The sequence below is a fragment of the Eublepharis macularius genome, chromosome 9 (assembly GCF_028583425.1).
Source record: "Eublepharis macularius isolate TG4126 chromosome 9, MPM_Emac_v1.0, whole genome shotgun sequence".
NCBI classification, from domain to species: Eukaryota; Metazoa; Chordata; class Lepidosauria; order Squamata; family Eublepharidae; genus Eublepharis; species Eublepharis macularius.
Genome location: NC_072798.1, coordinates 31,500,917 through 31,517,500, shown reverse-complemented (window position 1 = coordinate 31,517,500; position 16,584 = coordinate 31,500,917). Strand labels below are relative to the sequence as shown.

Sequence of the window (16,584 nt, the reverse complement as noted above, 5' to 3'; positions counted from 1 at the left end):
TTTCAGAGCACCTTGAAGAGTCACAGTCACTGTTCTGTTCATCATCGAGAGGCATTTTGGGTCAACTTGTGCTGACAAAGAGTATGCAGGATCTTGAAAAGATCAGCCAAGACATCTAAAACAGTCTATTTTCCAAAAGTCACTTCAAAAATCCAAAAAGAAATATATAAAAACACGCATGTTCAAATTGCAATACAAAACATGAATAAGGAAGACCAAGGCCTACTGTATACTCCATTTTTCTGATTTTCTCATTGCTGTTGCATCAAACAATGAAATTGCTAAGTGTGCTTGTTCTTTGGTTTTTATAGCTAGAAACTACAAGTTGTTTTATTATGCATGTCTTATTAGGAAAAAACAGTATAATCGGGGAGTCTGTAATTCCGAATTAGTAATTTATGATTCTACAGATAAAATTCCTGCATTATCAAAAAGAGTCCAGTAGCACCTTTAAGACTAACCAACTTTATTGTAGCATAAGCTTTCGAGAATCACAGTTCTCTTCGTCAGATGCATGGAGGGCAAGAAGAAACTGGTCAGATATATAGGTGGAGAGGGGAGGGCGGAGTAGATGCAAACAGTAGCTTCTGATATACTTTGCATCTACTCCGCCCTCCCCTCTCCACCTATATATCTGACCAGTTTCTTCTTGCCCTCCATACATCTGACAAAGAGAACTGTGATTCTCGAAAGCTTATGCTACAATAAAGTTGGTTAGTCTTAAAGGTGCTACTGGACTCTTTTTGATTTTGCTACTACAGACTAACACGGCTAACTCCTCTGCATCTAATTCCTGCATTGTGATAGAACTGTGTTTATTTTGCATTTGTTTCTTACAGTAACATCTTAGTGGGGAGGAGATGGCCATTTTTGTTCTCTTGCTGACCCTGGGGTGGGATAACAGTTTCCTATACCCATATAGATGCAGAGCACTAGGCAAGTTTTCTATGCTTTATTCATGTAGAAATGCTTTGCTTATATACCAGTCATGAGGTTGGTGATCTAGGGGGTTGGTGATGTAACTGACATTCCTTTTATTTTGGTTAATCCCACCATATAATCCGAAGTTCTTGAAAGGATGAGGAAAGCCAGAGGAAAGTCAATGGCTGAGATTCAGTTCCTCACTTCAGAAGCCCAAGAGGAAAGGTGGCTTTAAACTTGCAAACTCTTTTAAAAAGTATGCCAACTTTTCAAACTGATGCGCCATCAAATTACTTACTCATCTTTAAACTTCCTTATTTTTCATGGATTAAGGGGAAAGACAGCTTTAATATTTTAAATGTGGCAGAGAGGATCTGAAAGCATGCTTGCTTACCTGAAAACACAGTGGGAAAAATTATCATGTCCGTTTCCAGTAGGTTGGGGAAAGCAGCATATTGGCTGACACAACCCTACCAACAACTGCACACTTTCTTCTCCAACACTAGAGCAGTTTTGCAACTATTTCTGATAATGTATATGGACATTTTTGGGAAGGTACACATACACATGCTTACATGCCACTTCAAAGCATGTTCTTAAATACAGCTCATTAGAAGCCAAAGGAGGGAAGCAAGACTGAGAGATGACGTAAACATACATCTGTACAGCAGTTTATATTACAGCCTGTGGTCTGGTGACACTGTGATTTTGCTACAAATATTCAAGTGACTAATAAGCACAAACATAAGCAGAGTAACTCTGTTTGTGGATTGCAATGTAAAGCTGCAATCCTAAACACACCTGCTAGGGAGAAAGTTCCATTGAAACCAATGGGACTTACTCTCAGTATACATGCTTAAAGAGTAATTCTACACAGTACTGCACTTCAAAGTGCATAAAAACATGATTCTGTGAATAAAAGCACTGGCCGACAAGCAGGCAGCTGGCTTCCACAGGGTTTTTAAGCAGTGTTCTCCATGTCCACTGGTCATGTCAGCCCTGACTCTGAAAAAGTCATTAGCTTTTGGAAGAGGAGAAAAAAAGCTAAATATTTGGTAACAGAGGATCAGTCGGAAGTTTATAGCAACCTACCTAAAGCCACAGAATGAGTCTGTGACAGTTGTGCAGAAATTGATGCACTTTTCCTGCAATTAAAAAAAGGAGAATTTATTAGATTTAATACGTAGTATTCAGCTGTAGCATTTATAGAGCATTTTAGAGGGTCCTTCACATTATTGTTATAATTTTTGCAGCTGCCTACGACTGGGAAGCGAGACTGAGGTGGGGCTTGCTGAAAGCCGCCTAGTGAGATTAGATCTTGAGGCTTCCAGGCTCTCATTCTTAGCCATTACAGGACATCAGCTCTCCTTCTTGGAAAGCCAGTGATTTTATTCTTTTAATATCATATTATGAAACAAACTGTTTCAGTGGCAGAGCATCTGGTTTGCATGTGGAAAAGTCCCAGGTTCAATTCCTGTCATCAAGTGATACAAAAGACCTCCACCTGAGACCCTGAAGAACTGCTGCTAGTCCGAGCAGACAATACGGATCTTGACAGAGCAAGGGTTCCACTCACTATAAAGCAGCTTTGTGTGTTCAAGTTTACACTTGTCAGGATTTAATGTGGTGAAATCATTTCCTGCACCGAAGAAGAGGAGCTAATCCAGCGTAGCTCAGATGACTAAAAGACTAGCCCTGCTCTGCCCTGCACATGTAGGACAGGAAGTGAGAATGCCATCCCATTTGGAGCCCCATGTGGAATTCAGATCGTCTTACTGAAGACACTCCAAGTATGTTCTGGGCCAACAAATTTAATCTTGCATCAGGTGCCAAAAGCCAAAGTTAGATCTCTTGCTGCCAAGGCAGAACTTTGCCAGATGTCCCTTGCTTTAAGGTATCTTGGTTATTCCTCCTAATGCAATCAAATTCATGACCTGCCAGCAGGGCAGCAAAATGGGGTCACTCATAGAGACTGTGAGGGTTTCAGCAGAAGATTATTCATTTGAAAATTAAAAGAAAAATCCCCCTCAATGGCCTGAGCATGTTCACTGTTTGCCAAGAGACACCAAAATGTTGAGGGCTGCTGTTGAGGGAGGGAGTGTAAGATGAGAAAACTGGCTTGCTCGAGCCCCTGCGGTGTCCTGGAGAGCTGATCTGGGTGACGGGGGCGGGGGGAATAGTGGTAGGGTGGGCAAATAGTGGGAGGACTGCACATTGTCCCATCCGCCAAGTCCACAATAAACATATGAAGTCACCTTTGTATACAAAGCCCCCATCCTGTGACTTTTAGCAGCTCACAAGGGTCTCTGGCACATTTCCCAATCCCTTATCCCTCAGTCTTTCCTGTACAGTATACAGAAAGTATGGGTGTGTGTATGTAAAAATTCCCCTTTCTGTGTTGTACAGCTCAGTTCCAGAGCTAGACGTATAGTTCCATGTTCATCACAATCAATGTTATAATGCCGAACTGCTGCATTCAGGGCCAGAGGAGCAGATAGTTAGCAATTCATCTAGCCCTGGAACCCAGCACTGCTGCACTGTTATAATACCTATAGGGGAGAATTTCCTAATACTTTAATCTGCCCATGCATCCCTCCTCTTTCTGTGACTCTTGCGAGTTCCCATATTGTTCCCTCTAATAAAAAGTTCACAATCCTCTAAGTAGGACAGGGAAGGACTTCTGAGGGGACTCGCAGGAACCCATGAAGCTGCCGTATACTGAATCAAGAGCATCAATCAATCAAGGCTAAGTATTATCCACTCAAACTGGCAGGGGCTCTCCAGGGTCTCAGGCGGAGGTTTCTCACATCACCTACTGACGGATCCTTTTTACTGGAGATGCCAGGGGATTGAACCTGGGAGCTTTTGCATGCCAAGCAGATGCTCTACCATTGATCCGTGCCCTCACATTCCTTTGGTATAAAGAAAAATACCCCCCTCCCAATAACTGATAAGCATTGAGCATGCACTGTTAAGACTAGGAAGGTGAGTGTCTATTAACTGTTGAGGGGAGCCGAATGCCCATTCAAGAGGGCAAACAAATGGAAATCAGTCAAAGGGAAATTGGCATGCTCAAGCTCCTGCCAGCTTTTAGTATCCTGGAAGGGGACACAGTGACCAGGGGGAGGCACAATAAGGCATGTATCCCCCAATCTTCATTCCCTGCCTTCCCAACAGGATGCTCTAAACATTCAGGGGTGACATCATTTCAAAGCTGGAAGAGCACTGAAGGGTTTGTGGTTCAGGCTGCACTGCAGCACTCAGGTTCCAGACTAGGAGAGAAGCTTTCCATTTTCCTTGCTTCTCTGACTTCAGTTGTTGGTAATTTTGCTACAATTCTTGATTACTAAAGTCTAGGAGAGCAAGAACCTGTTCCCCTTGGCCAGAATTCAACGGTCTTTTTTTTTTTACTACTGCAGTAAGGAAGCAGTTTCCCCAACTGTTCATTCCCCTCACCCCTTCAATTTGTTGCAGGAACCCAGTATTATCGAATGTGGTGGGAGTGTTTAATTTCAGAACCCTTAAAAAGCATAGCAAAGTATGGAAAAGATGCCACAATTTCCCGCATACAAATGCATCTTTTCATCTCAAAGCATAAAAAGTTAAAAAGATTTCCATAGTTTGGATAGGGTTGCCAAGCTCCAGGTGGGACTTGGAATTCTCCTAGACTAGAATTCTCCAGACTAGAGAGACCAGTTTTCCTGAAGAAAATGACACCTTCAGAAGGTGGACTCTATAGCATTACATCCCTCCTAAGTTCCCTCCCCTCCACAAACCCCACTCTTCCCAGCCTATGCCTCCAAATCTCCAGGAACTTCCCATCCTAGAGTTGTCAACCCTAAGTTTACCCTATCTGGGTTTGTGACATAAGCACATCAGTGCAGCTGTGAAGTAACATCATGATTCATTGTCATGAAGACACCGAGGAACTTGTTTAACCCTTGGGCAGTCATAGCAAGAGCAACACATTTACCTATTGATGTATAACAGTTTTGACAGGGTGAGTTTGGCCTGGACCATACCACTTCAGACTGCAGGTAGGGGTTGATATGATGACCCACAGAACTTTCTGACACAGAGACATGAGTATGCGAAAGAGAAGGAAGAAAACACTTCTATATTTAGGAATGTTTTTTTTTCCGTAAGAGACCCTTCCATCACAGAAGGCCCCTTACAATCTAAAGCGGTATAATCTACATGAGCTTTACCACCTCATCTGCTGTTTATAGGGTTGCTAACTCTGGCCTGGAAAATTCCTGGAGATTTGGGGATGGAGCCTGGGAACAGCAGGGTAGAGACCATCTTCCAAAGCAGCCATTTTCTTCAGAGGGATTTATCTCTGTGGTCTGGAGATCACTTTTATTTCTGAGGAATCTCTAGGCCCCACCTGGAGGTTTGGCAACCCGAGCTGTTTGTGAGAACCAACCTGGGGACACAGAGGTCAAGTAGATGGGACATGATTTTGTTGACATCACCCTAAATAGCTAGTTTCTGACTCCAGAGGCTTATACAGGGGGGTGGATCCAGCACTCTGCAGTTGCAAGGGCTTCCATTCATGGAGAGCAACTTTCATGGCTCGTCTTCAGCAACAGCCCCAAATGCCACCCACTCAGCTCCTGGAGTACAAGGATTTCAGGAAGGACTTCAGGTTGCCACAGGAGACAGGAGCCACAAAAAAAATTGCACTCTTCAGGCAGAAGACTCTGCACATAGGGAAACAGTGTGCTGGATACAATCTACAGACATGTCTGAGTTTGGAGGTCAAAAGAAGTTAGTTCTCAGGCTACAGGGATCCTTCCCATGCATATGCATACTGTAGAACACAATCTGCCGAGACCAGTATTCCTTTTTGTATGTTGTCATAGATATCCTCAGGTTCCCACTGGTGTCACTTTACAGTGGTAGATGGCAGAAAGATTATTTCCAGAGATCATTCAAAACAACCTGTAATCCTGATATACTGAATATCAGATTTTAACCTGCTACCAAGGCCAGCACAGGACAGTTTCCATAATACAGCCCATTCATATTTACACCATGAATAAAATGAGGTATCTGGAGAACAAAGAGGTCTCTACATGCTTCATTCAGCCTGATAAACATATGGCTGAGTAAAATTTTGGTCAGACACAGTGGGCAAAAAACAGTGTCCAAAAACATAGCCTTATTTTCCCTAGCATTACACTCTTCCTTTAAAGGGGACAGTGAAACGCTGTCACCATCTCAGACACTGTCCAAAAGAGATATTGTAGAAACTATTTTAAGAAGAAAGAGGGACAGGGACACATCTATGTACACACATCATAGGACAAAATAGTAGCACACTTCAGTGGGTACAGTAAATCACACATTTCTAATATGCTTGTTCATTCTTTTAGTTTGTACCTGCTCAGGAATTCTCCCACATATAGGATCTGATACAACTTAATTGAGGTTAAACTTCCAACGATTTGTACATTTAAGGTCCTTTAAAAGGTGCTTGTCAATTCTGCAGACAGAGACAGACAAAAGAAAACAGATTTGTGAGCAAAACACACAATTCTGTTGCACACCACACCCTTTGAACAGCAGCTGCTTTGTCTATATGGAAGGAATTTCTGTGATTGTTTACATTGTATTGTTGCGATTTCACTACAATGCCACTGTAACTTAGTAAGACTTAATTTGGAACACATACTATGAAGTCATCCAATAATAACCAGGTACAAACACTAAATCGTGCCTATATACTCTCCTAAAGAATACAGTTCTTCCATTAAGCAGATTAAACTGGTGCATTACCCAGAGCTCTAGTTAAAGGCAAAGAAGTTGTGTGGATCAACCCCATCTATATATGCATGCTAAGAGCCTGTGAAGTTTCAAATAGTACCATTTATGAATTCTGTCTTTTCCTAGCATGCCTGGTGTTGCAGATTAACAGTCTTGGGAGCGGATTCCAAATCTGTGCTAGCTTTGCTTGGACTGTCTTTCCTCTTGTACAATGAAAAATTCTACAGCATAGACCACAATAGAAGTCAGGATCTTTCCTTATTCAAACTTGGGAGTTTTGGGTCTATGGAAAGTAACTCATGGCTATATAGGGAAGGGAAAATACAGCCATGAAGCTCTTTGGGATCCTTGCATGGCTCCATCTTGCAAGCCCTGCCAACTCCATTAACATGTCTGACCTGCTCATAAATATTTCCAGGTTATAGCTGGATCCTTGCCTGAGCATCAGTCCACTTGGTCTGCTCCTGCTTTTCTTTCCAATTTCTCAAACTTCGCCTTGGAGAGACTGCTCAGCTTCGGACCTTGGCTGCCCATTCTTGGTACTCTTTTCTCTGATGAAACTTCCAATCAAGCCCCAGCTTGCTGTTACTGTGATTTCTTGACTTGCCTCAATGGTTCACTGAGTGCCAGTCAGTCCCTTTACGGATGGGATTTTTATTTCACTTCTCTGTGACATTGCTGCTGACTGTGACACACTGCTAGATCAGCTGTTCTCAAACTTTTAAAAGTAGGTCCCACTCCTAAACTTACTGTACTTATTTTGAACCCATGCGCTAACCCACTCCAGGAATTTAATCACATTTTTTCATGCATAACATCAGAGCAGCATTTCATATGGAATGCCTAGTTTACAATACAATCACTAACATCCATGTAAATCGATAAACTCAGAGAACAGCTACACACATTAGAAGTAGTTCTGTAGGCCTGGGGAGAAGTTCTGTAGGCCCAGAATAATGCCAAAAGTTTAAAAAGAGGGGGAGTTAACCCCCACTCAAACAGAGGCATGTGTAGACAATGTACCTTGGTAGGCCCAAATTGAGCCGCTGCAGCATGCAGGAGCACGCTGCACCGCCCGGGAGCACGCCCAGGGAGGCACGTTCCACCTCCCCCACCAGCCAGGTAAGCAGGAGAGGGGGAGTGGGGGATCCCCCACCTCCAACGGGGGACTGGCAACCTTAAGAGGCACTGTAGGTAGACAAAGAAAGGAGGGAAGTTTGGAACTGCCACTGTCCTCACTGCTGCTTCCTGAGTGATGAGAGGGACATGCGTGCAGGCAAAGCAGCAGGGAAACTGGCCATGCAGGAGGGCGGAGCAGGAGAGAGATGGGGGGGCAGGTGGGTTCCCCCCTCCCTCACGAGTTTGGTGGGCCCCTGTGAGGGAAGCAGGAACCCAAGTACAAGAAGGTGAGAAAGCAGGGGAAGGGGATAGGATGGGATCTCCCCCCCCCATGTGTCACAGGGGTCCCATGCTTGTAAAAAACCAATTACAATGATTGTTTCAAGGGCAAAGTGGTGATCCATTCTGAGTAAAGCTAGCTCTAAAAATGTAGGCTTGTGTCCAATGAACTGCCGGCTGCTGAGCACTACTTTTCTCCATGTTCTTCTCTCCCCACCACACCCCATAGTGCAGTTCACCCCCAGAAAGATTATTCCTAGCTAATGCTACCTCTCAATCCCTGCCAACTCCATTAGTTTTCCCCTGACTGACCAGGTCATACAAATTTCCAAGTTCAGCCTGGAACCGGAGGGCTTCAGGTGAACAAAGGCTATGTGGGTCTGGTCAAGGGAAAGGAGGGAGTGAAATCTTCCAACCTTATCCTGTCAGTGCCGCTCCTCTGATGGAAGGCAAAGGAGGGGGGGATTTTATTCTCTACCTGCTGTAGTGAACCCCGCCCCAGCCCCAAAATCCTGTGACTGTTCATCCAAGCAACCCCTGCAACACCAGAAGTCAATAATCTTACTGGGTCTTGTTCCAATGAAGATAGGAAGACCCACTCAGCACCTCTAAAGAACTGATCTCAGCTGCTTATGAAAGAACTCAACAGGTTCATTTTATTCAGTTTGGGCCTAGAGGCCCAACTGCAGCTATCCTCCCCCTTCCTTCCTTCCAGATGCCATCAGGAGGCTGACGGCCTCTCCTCCAAACATTAAATCTTTATTAACAGTATCATCCTCTGTATGCTCTTCAGAATACTGGGGTCAAGAAACAGGGAGAAAGGCCACACTCCTTCTGCTGGTCATTGATTAGATATAAACTATGGTCCCCCATGGCATCACAAGCTCCCATTTATTTATTCTATTTGTTCACTGTATGGAATAGGAAGGTGGGAGAGAAATCTTCTGAACAAACATCAGAATTAGAAGCTCAAAGTCCATTCACAGAAATTCTGTTTGCTAACTCCTCTAAGACCCAACATGGACCCATTTTTTGATAGGAATCTCATTTAGTTTTTAAAATTATGGTCCAGTTAACCAAGTATATTTTCTTTAGAGCACACTGCACATGCATCTCAATTCGGTAATAACCTGTAATAATAACCTGCTAATAGTTCAGATTACGGATATCCAGTTTCTGCATGCTGGTTGCTTATCAGACAGTTGCTTAGATGGAAGCATTACAGTGCATCAGGGGTCATTTCGTAGAAAAAGAGCTGGAGGAACGTATTAGCATAGCTGATCAGTATATGCCACACACCTTGACAGCACTTTCCTCCTTTCCCGGATCCGTATCGCCCAATCTTGGGAGACAAGGATACTCCTAACATTGCGAGACTCCCTCAGGACGTGTTTCTTTTTGCTTACCCGAGTTGCCCTTGCACTGGCGTGATTAGTATTAAACGCACCCCCCTCTCCCTAGAGAAGTGTGTCACTGGCATAACTGATTTGCATATGCCACACCCCCTGACAGCACCTATCCTGGCTGTTTTGGACCCAATCCTGGCCATTCAGGGCCAAAATTGGACCCAAAATGGCAAAAAGGGGCTGAAAATGGCCAAAAAGGGGCCCAAAATGGTCAGGATTGAGCCGCTGCTGAGTGAGTGATCCACCACCCATCAGAGGCCCGATCCGGACCATTCCAGCCCCAATCCAGGCTGAAACAGGCCCCAAAAGGCCAAGAGTCAGGTGGGTGGGGCCACCTGACATGTGACCTCTTTGGGGAACTGCCAGAACTGCGTTCCAACGCGTTCCCCCTCAAAATGAGCCCTGCAGTGCATCATTTTAGAAGACTTTCTAAGCAGCGGCAATTCTAAGCAATGGCACATAATCAGCAGGATTTGAGTCCAGTGGTACCTTAGAGACCAACAATATTTTCAGAGTGTAAGCTTTCAAGAGTCCCTTCTTCACCTCTGACTCTTGAAAACTTGCACCTCCTGAAAATCTTGCTGGTCTCTGAGATGTCATTGGACTCAAAGCCTGCTGTTCTACTGCAGAGCAACACAGCTACCCACCTAAATATACTTCTAAACTCACTGACTGCCTTAGACTTAGAAGGATCTAAATCTCTTTAGGACTTCCCTGTTTATTTTGTCCAGGCTAGCCAATTGAGATTGATTTGATAGAGTTTTCCCTCCCAAAGGTCACTTGTTTGTAGCTCTTGGTAAATATAAGAGTGGTGTCTTCATTTTATTTTTAAAGCTTTCAATACAATGCTTGAGTTTCAGGCTCTCTGCTTGAAATCTTCATTTATTTAATTATAGTATTTATAGCCCAACATTCTCTCTGAGACTCAGGATGGATTACGCAGTGTAAGCATCCTCTTTGTTGATGCTGAACTTTCAGTCATCAATATATGGGAGCATTCCCTAAGCTGCCCTCGGAGTTCTCTTTCTATCCTTTTATCCCACGTAATCAGGTATGCAGCATCCCATCTCTTGTCACTGCAAGCATCTTTGTGACCTGATAAGTATTATTATAGTTTGGGATTAGTGTGTTGCTTGCTTTAGTTTAGGTCTACTAATAGCCTGTTGTTCTTTGCAGAGTTAATCACAAATCTGCTTAGAGACCTTTTACTCTTCTGTTACTCAAGAAATACATGGCTGGATCTTATGAATGAATTCTATATGCACCATGTTTTCTTCTCCACCTAAACAATCTATCGTGCACAGAACTTGTTCATAGGATCCAAGCCTAGGACTTCTCAGACTTATCTAAGCTTCTGACTGCTCCTCTACTTTTGTGTAAGTAGAGTACCATGATAAGCTATGTCATTCTCATAAACACGTTTAGGAGTGGAACAGAGATCATTTCTCTGTTCACAGCTGAGGATTTTTTCCCTTGTATTTACAGTTTAAGAAGAAGGAAAAATAGAATACTGACCATTTCAGATGGGCTGTTTGGACAACTGTGGGCCTCTGATGTGGTTTAACCTATCTCACAGAATTGCTGTGAGGATAAAATTGAAGAGGTAGAAACCATTTATACTGCCCTGAACTCCTCAAGAATGGGTGGGATAAAAATATAAATAAAATATATAATGTGGTACACAGACATCTATCAGAAAGAAGAACAAAGAGGCTTTTAATTGGAGGATCAAATGTAAATTGCTTGGAGGTAGCACAGCAGACTTCTGATTGATTAACTTCCCTACATCTTGGACATGTAGTTTTTTAAAGCTTGCCCTCAATAGGCAGAAAAACAACCTAGACTAGATCTGCATTAACAGCCAACTTCAACTAATCTAGCTATCAATTCAAAATTTGAGGTACAAGAATATTTCTAAATGTCTGAAGCAGGAAGACCAAAAACAACCCTCCCCCCAGCTTCAGTTTGTATATAACACATTTGATTTAGAAGGGGAAGCGGAGATTACTTCAGAATAAACGTGCATGTGTTGCTGCGTAGCACATTGCACAAAAACAAAGCATTGAGCCAGAGATAATGCAGCTAGTAGTAGGGTTGTGTGATCTGGGTGTGGCCCAATGTATATTTCACAGTGCAAGAGTTGGTTCCTTACTTGGTTCTTCACACACTTCTGGGTTGCATAAGAAATGATGAGTTTCAGCTTTCTCCCTCTCTCTCTCTTGCTCAGATTCAAGGCAAGCTTTCTACCCCATTACAACAAACAGCAGCAAAGCCAAACTAGATGACAGTCCAATCTTACATTTGTTTGCTTGGAAGTCAGTTGTACCGACTTTAGAGGGGCTTCGTCTCTAGTAAGCGAGCATTGAATTGTCCAGAAAACTTCATCAGGCTGGATTTTTTTTTTTAAAAAAAAAAATCCCATTCCTTCTCCTTTTAACACCTAGGCTGATGATGCTTTCTGGACAACTCATAAGCCCACCCAGTTGCATCTCCATTTTGTTGACCTTAATCAAAAAGCAGGATTTGAGTCCAATGGCACCGCAGGGAGTTTTGACTCTCAAAAGCTTATACACTAACAGTAGTCCTATGCAATCCTGATTTCAATGGGCTTAGACTGGTGTAACTCTGTTTAGGATTGCACTGTAAAAATCTTGCTGGTCTTGAAGATGCCAACTGGACTCCAATCCTGCTGTTCTACTGCAGACCAACACAGCTACTCATCTGAATCTTAATAAAAAAAAAGAAATTGCACTGCTTATGTTTTTGGTCCATAGAAAGTCCCACATGGCTACCTGGCACTGCTACCCTCCATCAAGCTATCTATACATTTTTACACTGCCTGTCCTCCCAGCAATGCCAGAGGATGTACATAAACTGGCCCCAGAGTCACCCAGGGAGCTAAACAAGGGACAGAACCCAGTCTTTGTCTTAGGAGGGTAGCAGTGCTGGTCTGCAGTAGAGCAGCAAGGTTTGAATCCAGTGGCACCTTACAGATCCACCAGATGTTCAGGGCATCAGGTTTCGAGAGTCAGAGCTCCCTTCTTCAACCTTGTTGCTCTCTAAGGTGCCACCTGCCAATCCTGCAGTCCTCCTTTTCTTCTAACCTCTGCTCCGCGGTGCACACGTCCCCCACCGCACTCCAGAGAGCAAACAGACTCTCCAAAGCTCCTCCTCTTCCTCCATCTGCTTCAGTTACCCTTTCCTTGCATTTTTGGCAGTTACTTTGAAGCAGAGGCGCTTTGGCACCGAAGGATCAAAACAAAGCAGCGTTTCCAAGGGAAGCTGAAAACACACACACACACACTTCAGCTCCACCATTTGCTGCTTCTCCCGCTAACATCTGTAACGAGAGTCCTACACACAAAGCCCTTTAGAAAACACCGCAGGCTTTTCCATCGAGTACCTCAGTGAAGACCGAGATGGGGGGGGGGCACTTTTTGAAAAAATGGATTGACAAGACGGTCACTAGCTATCAACAACAGCCGTCGGTTTGCAAATGTGGGGAACAGCCACTCTCCTTCCTTTACAGTCAGAAGGAGGCTGATTGTTTACCATCGCCGTTCACTTAAAGGCTGCGATTCAATGCACACTTATTGGACAGTAAACCCTTGCGAAGACAGTAGGACTTACCTCCGAGCAAACAAACGTAAGATTGGACTGTATATTACTTGTTTAATAATAATGGGGGGGGGGGTATTACCGTCTCGCTATCTCTTTTGCAAAGCAAGAAACCACCTAGGGTGTCCCTCCAACTAAATTTAGCTTTAGCCCCATGTAACCCAAGATGCCCCCAACTGAATTTAGCTGTAACCCCCCCCCCCCATACAACGTAAGATTCACTATTCCTAAAACGCGAAGAGGGGAACTGAGGACTAGGAGTGAGCCGGGTTACAGCTAGAGAAACACCTCGAGCAGACAGGAGAGCAGGAGAAAAGCAGAGAAAAAACACGACACTCCTCTAGCTTCACTCACCCCCAAGAGATCCCAGCGGGCCGTCTCCGCAACTCTCAGCCCCTTCCGCCTTCTCCGCTTCTCTGCTCAGCTGTTCTCGGCCAAGCTTTAATTCTCGCCTCTCCCATTTAGTTATACATAGTCCTTGGCCGGTCTATTAAGCAGCTGCCCGGACGATTCCACTTCTCTAGGGAGAGGGGGGTGCGTTTAATACTAATCACACCAGTGCACGGGTAAGCAAAAAGAAACACGTCCTGGGGGAGTCTCGCAATGTTAGGAGTATCCTTGTCTCCCAAGATTGGGCGATACGGATCCGGGAAAGGAGGAAAGTGCAGCTCACGAAATCTGCACGCCCCTCACGGGGAGAAAATCGACCTTCCCGGGAAAGAGGAGGGACTAGCTGGTGTTTACGGAAGGGAGAGAGGCGTCCTCAGTTCTCCCTGATTGTTTTCAGCTGCTCCGCTCCTTGGCTGGGGCTACAACCGACTCTCCAGTTCCGAGTCGCTCTGACTTTTAAGTGGACCTAGCCGAGTAGCCAGTGCTGGCGTTGCTCGAGTTTGCAATGCTTCTAATTGTTCCAGAAAAGTTTACTCTATGTGTGAACTAAGTTGAGTTTTTTTCTGGGAAAGTATTGGGGGGAGGGGTAGAGAATATGAGAAATAACTATATAGGGGAAGGAATTTCTATAACGCTGGGGAAGGAATTTCTATAACGCTGTGATCAATGGTGATGTTCTTCTCGCAACCACTGGACAACTTCCTGAGGGGTACATCAACCAAAAGGGAGACTGCAACTAAGAAATCAGGAGATTGAGACTTGGAAAGGCAGCCCTGAAGCAACTAGAAGATACATTGTCGAAGGCTTTCACGGCCAGAGAACGATGGTTGTTGTGGATTTTCCGGGCTGTATAGCCGTGGTCTTGGCATTGTAGTTCCTGACGTTTCGCCAGCAGCTGTGACTGGCATCTTCAGAGGTGTAGCACCAAAAGACAGAGATCTCTCAGTGTCACAGTGTGGAGAAGATGTTGGCAGGTAGATATAAATTACCTGTCAACATCTTCTCCGCACTGACACTGAGAGATCTCTGTCTTTCGGTGCTACACCTCTGAAGATGCCAGCCACAGCTGCTGGCGAAACGTCAGGAACTACAATGCCAAGACCACTGCTATACAGCCTGGAAAATCCACAACAACCAACTAGAAGAGTTCGTAAGGACAAGATTCACTGGAAGAGTCAATAATGCTAGAAAAGGTGGAAGGCAGTAGGAAAAGAGGAAGACCCAAAATGACTCAATAAAGGGTGTCCCATCCACCAGGTTGCAAGATCTGAGCAAGGGTATTCATGATAGGACGTTGGGAGGTCTTTCATAGGGTCACCATAACTCAAAAGCAACTGCTTGGGACAGCTCTCTCTCACACACACTACTCTATTGTAACAAAATAAAACAGAAGTCTAGTGGTATCTTAACGTTTAACAATATGGATTCTAGTGTGAGCTTTTGCAAATTCCATCTTTCAAAAATAAGCTCCCCTCCCCATAATAATTGAATGTTACCTTGCTTTCCTTCTAGCAAGACCATTTTCACTGTGTGCTTGGAGCATATTGCAATGGGACACAATCTTTGTTGAGATACGGGTCTGGGAAAGGCTTGCTTTTAATATTAAATGCTAAATTTAAACAGCTGTTTGTTTCAGAAAGGAAATATATACTCTTTCCAGTATAGTTAGGAAAGTGCACAATGCAAAGCATTCTAAATCTAGAATGCACAATGGACTGTGTTATGTAATCAACTCGTGTTTGCTGCTCTGGCCAGCCTTCGGCTTGTTAAAAGCAAGCCTGAGTCATGACCTTAGTATTTTACTTACCAGGAAGACAGGATGCCAGACCTTGTCATCAGCATTCCCAAGTCTCTTTAGTATGACACTGGAATGATACTTTCATCCTCTTTCTTCACTCCAGCTATTGCAGCATGTGATACATCCAGCCTGTCTTCTCTCTTTCTGATCAATATTCAGCAGCAGAACCTGAGGTCTTCCACACGCCAAGCAGATGCTGTACCACTAAGCCACCTGCCCAAGGTTCAATGAGACTTACATTTCAAGTAAATGTGCACACAATTGCAACCCTACAGCCCAATCCTGTGGTTGTGGTTCTTGTTGTTATTATTATATTTACTCAGAAGCTATTCCCATTGTGTTTAATGGAGCCAGTTTAATATAGTGGTTAAAAGCGTGGGACTCTAATCTGGAGAACCGGGTTTGATTCCCCACTCCTCCACTTGAAGTCAGCTGGGTGACCTTGGGTCAGTCACAGCTTCTCAGAGCTCTCTCAGCCTCACCCACCTCACAGAGTGATTGTTGTGAGGATAATAACAACACACTTTGTAAACCACTCTGAGTGGGTGTTAAGTTGTCCTGAAGGGCGGTATATAAACCAAATATTATTATGGCATTTGTTCTCAAGCCATGTCTTCCAGTTTACAAGATCAAGTCTGTTAATGATAGGATATTTTGGCGGTCTTTCATTCATAGGGTCTCTATAAGTCAGAAGTGACTTGACGGCACATAATACACTAGCAAGAAAAAAGGCACACGCCTGCTGGGGGATAAGCAAAAATGCTAATCTATACGAAAAAATATTTCTAATATTTTTAAAGTGTGGAAAACGCTCAGTTGAGAACACACACAAATTGGGTGTTATAAACTGGCGAAATGCTTGATTGTGATGGTTGTTTTTGAGCCTTTGAAGAAGTTGTAAGACAAAACGGCATTTAAAAATACTGACAAACGCCCATTAGGCTCCTCGCATCTACATAAAAGAAGGTTGCATGTTGCTCTTCTTTAGAAGCTTGAAATCATATCTTCACCTGCTTTCATTAATAGTTTGGGACTGATTACTTACTATCTTCTGAGATCTGCTTATCAATAAGATTAAAATTGGAGTGAATCATTATATCAAGTTACATAGCGTTTTGGCAGGCCCAGTGGTGCTTGTATGACAAAGGTTGTTACCAGCAATATTTGTATTTCCTCCTTGGATTTATATTGTGGTTTTATTTTTGTATAAGATATTTATTGGCTTATTGCATCATATTTATTGTATATATTTATATATTTTTGCACTGCCTGAGCATTAACAGC

General features: G+C 43.7%; 1 protein-coding gene across 1 annotated transcript in view; it reads right to left on the bottom strand.

Annotated features, from left to right (window-relative positions):
• TCP11L2 (t-complex 11 like 2) overlaps positions 1-13,569 on the bottom strand; it is a 34,015-nt gene extending 20,446 nt beyond the window's left edge. Inside the window, 4 exon segments of the mRNA XM_054988575.1 lie at positions 1-142; positions 2,014-2,066; positions 6,307-6,409; positions 13,467-13,569. The exon segment at positions 1-142 is cut by the window's left edge and continues 81 nt beyond it. Of these exon segments, the coding sequence (XP_054844550.1) occupies positions 1-55 (55 nt within the window). The 5' untranslated portion in view covers positions 56-142; positions 2,014-2,066; positions 6,307-6,409; positions 13,467-13,569.
• Between the last annotated feature and the right edge of the window lie 3,015 nt (positions 13,570-16,584).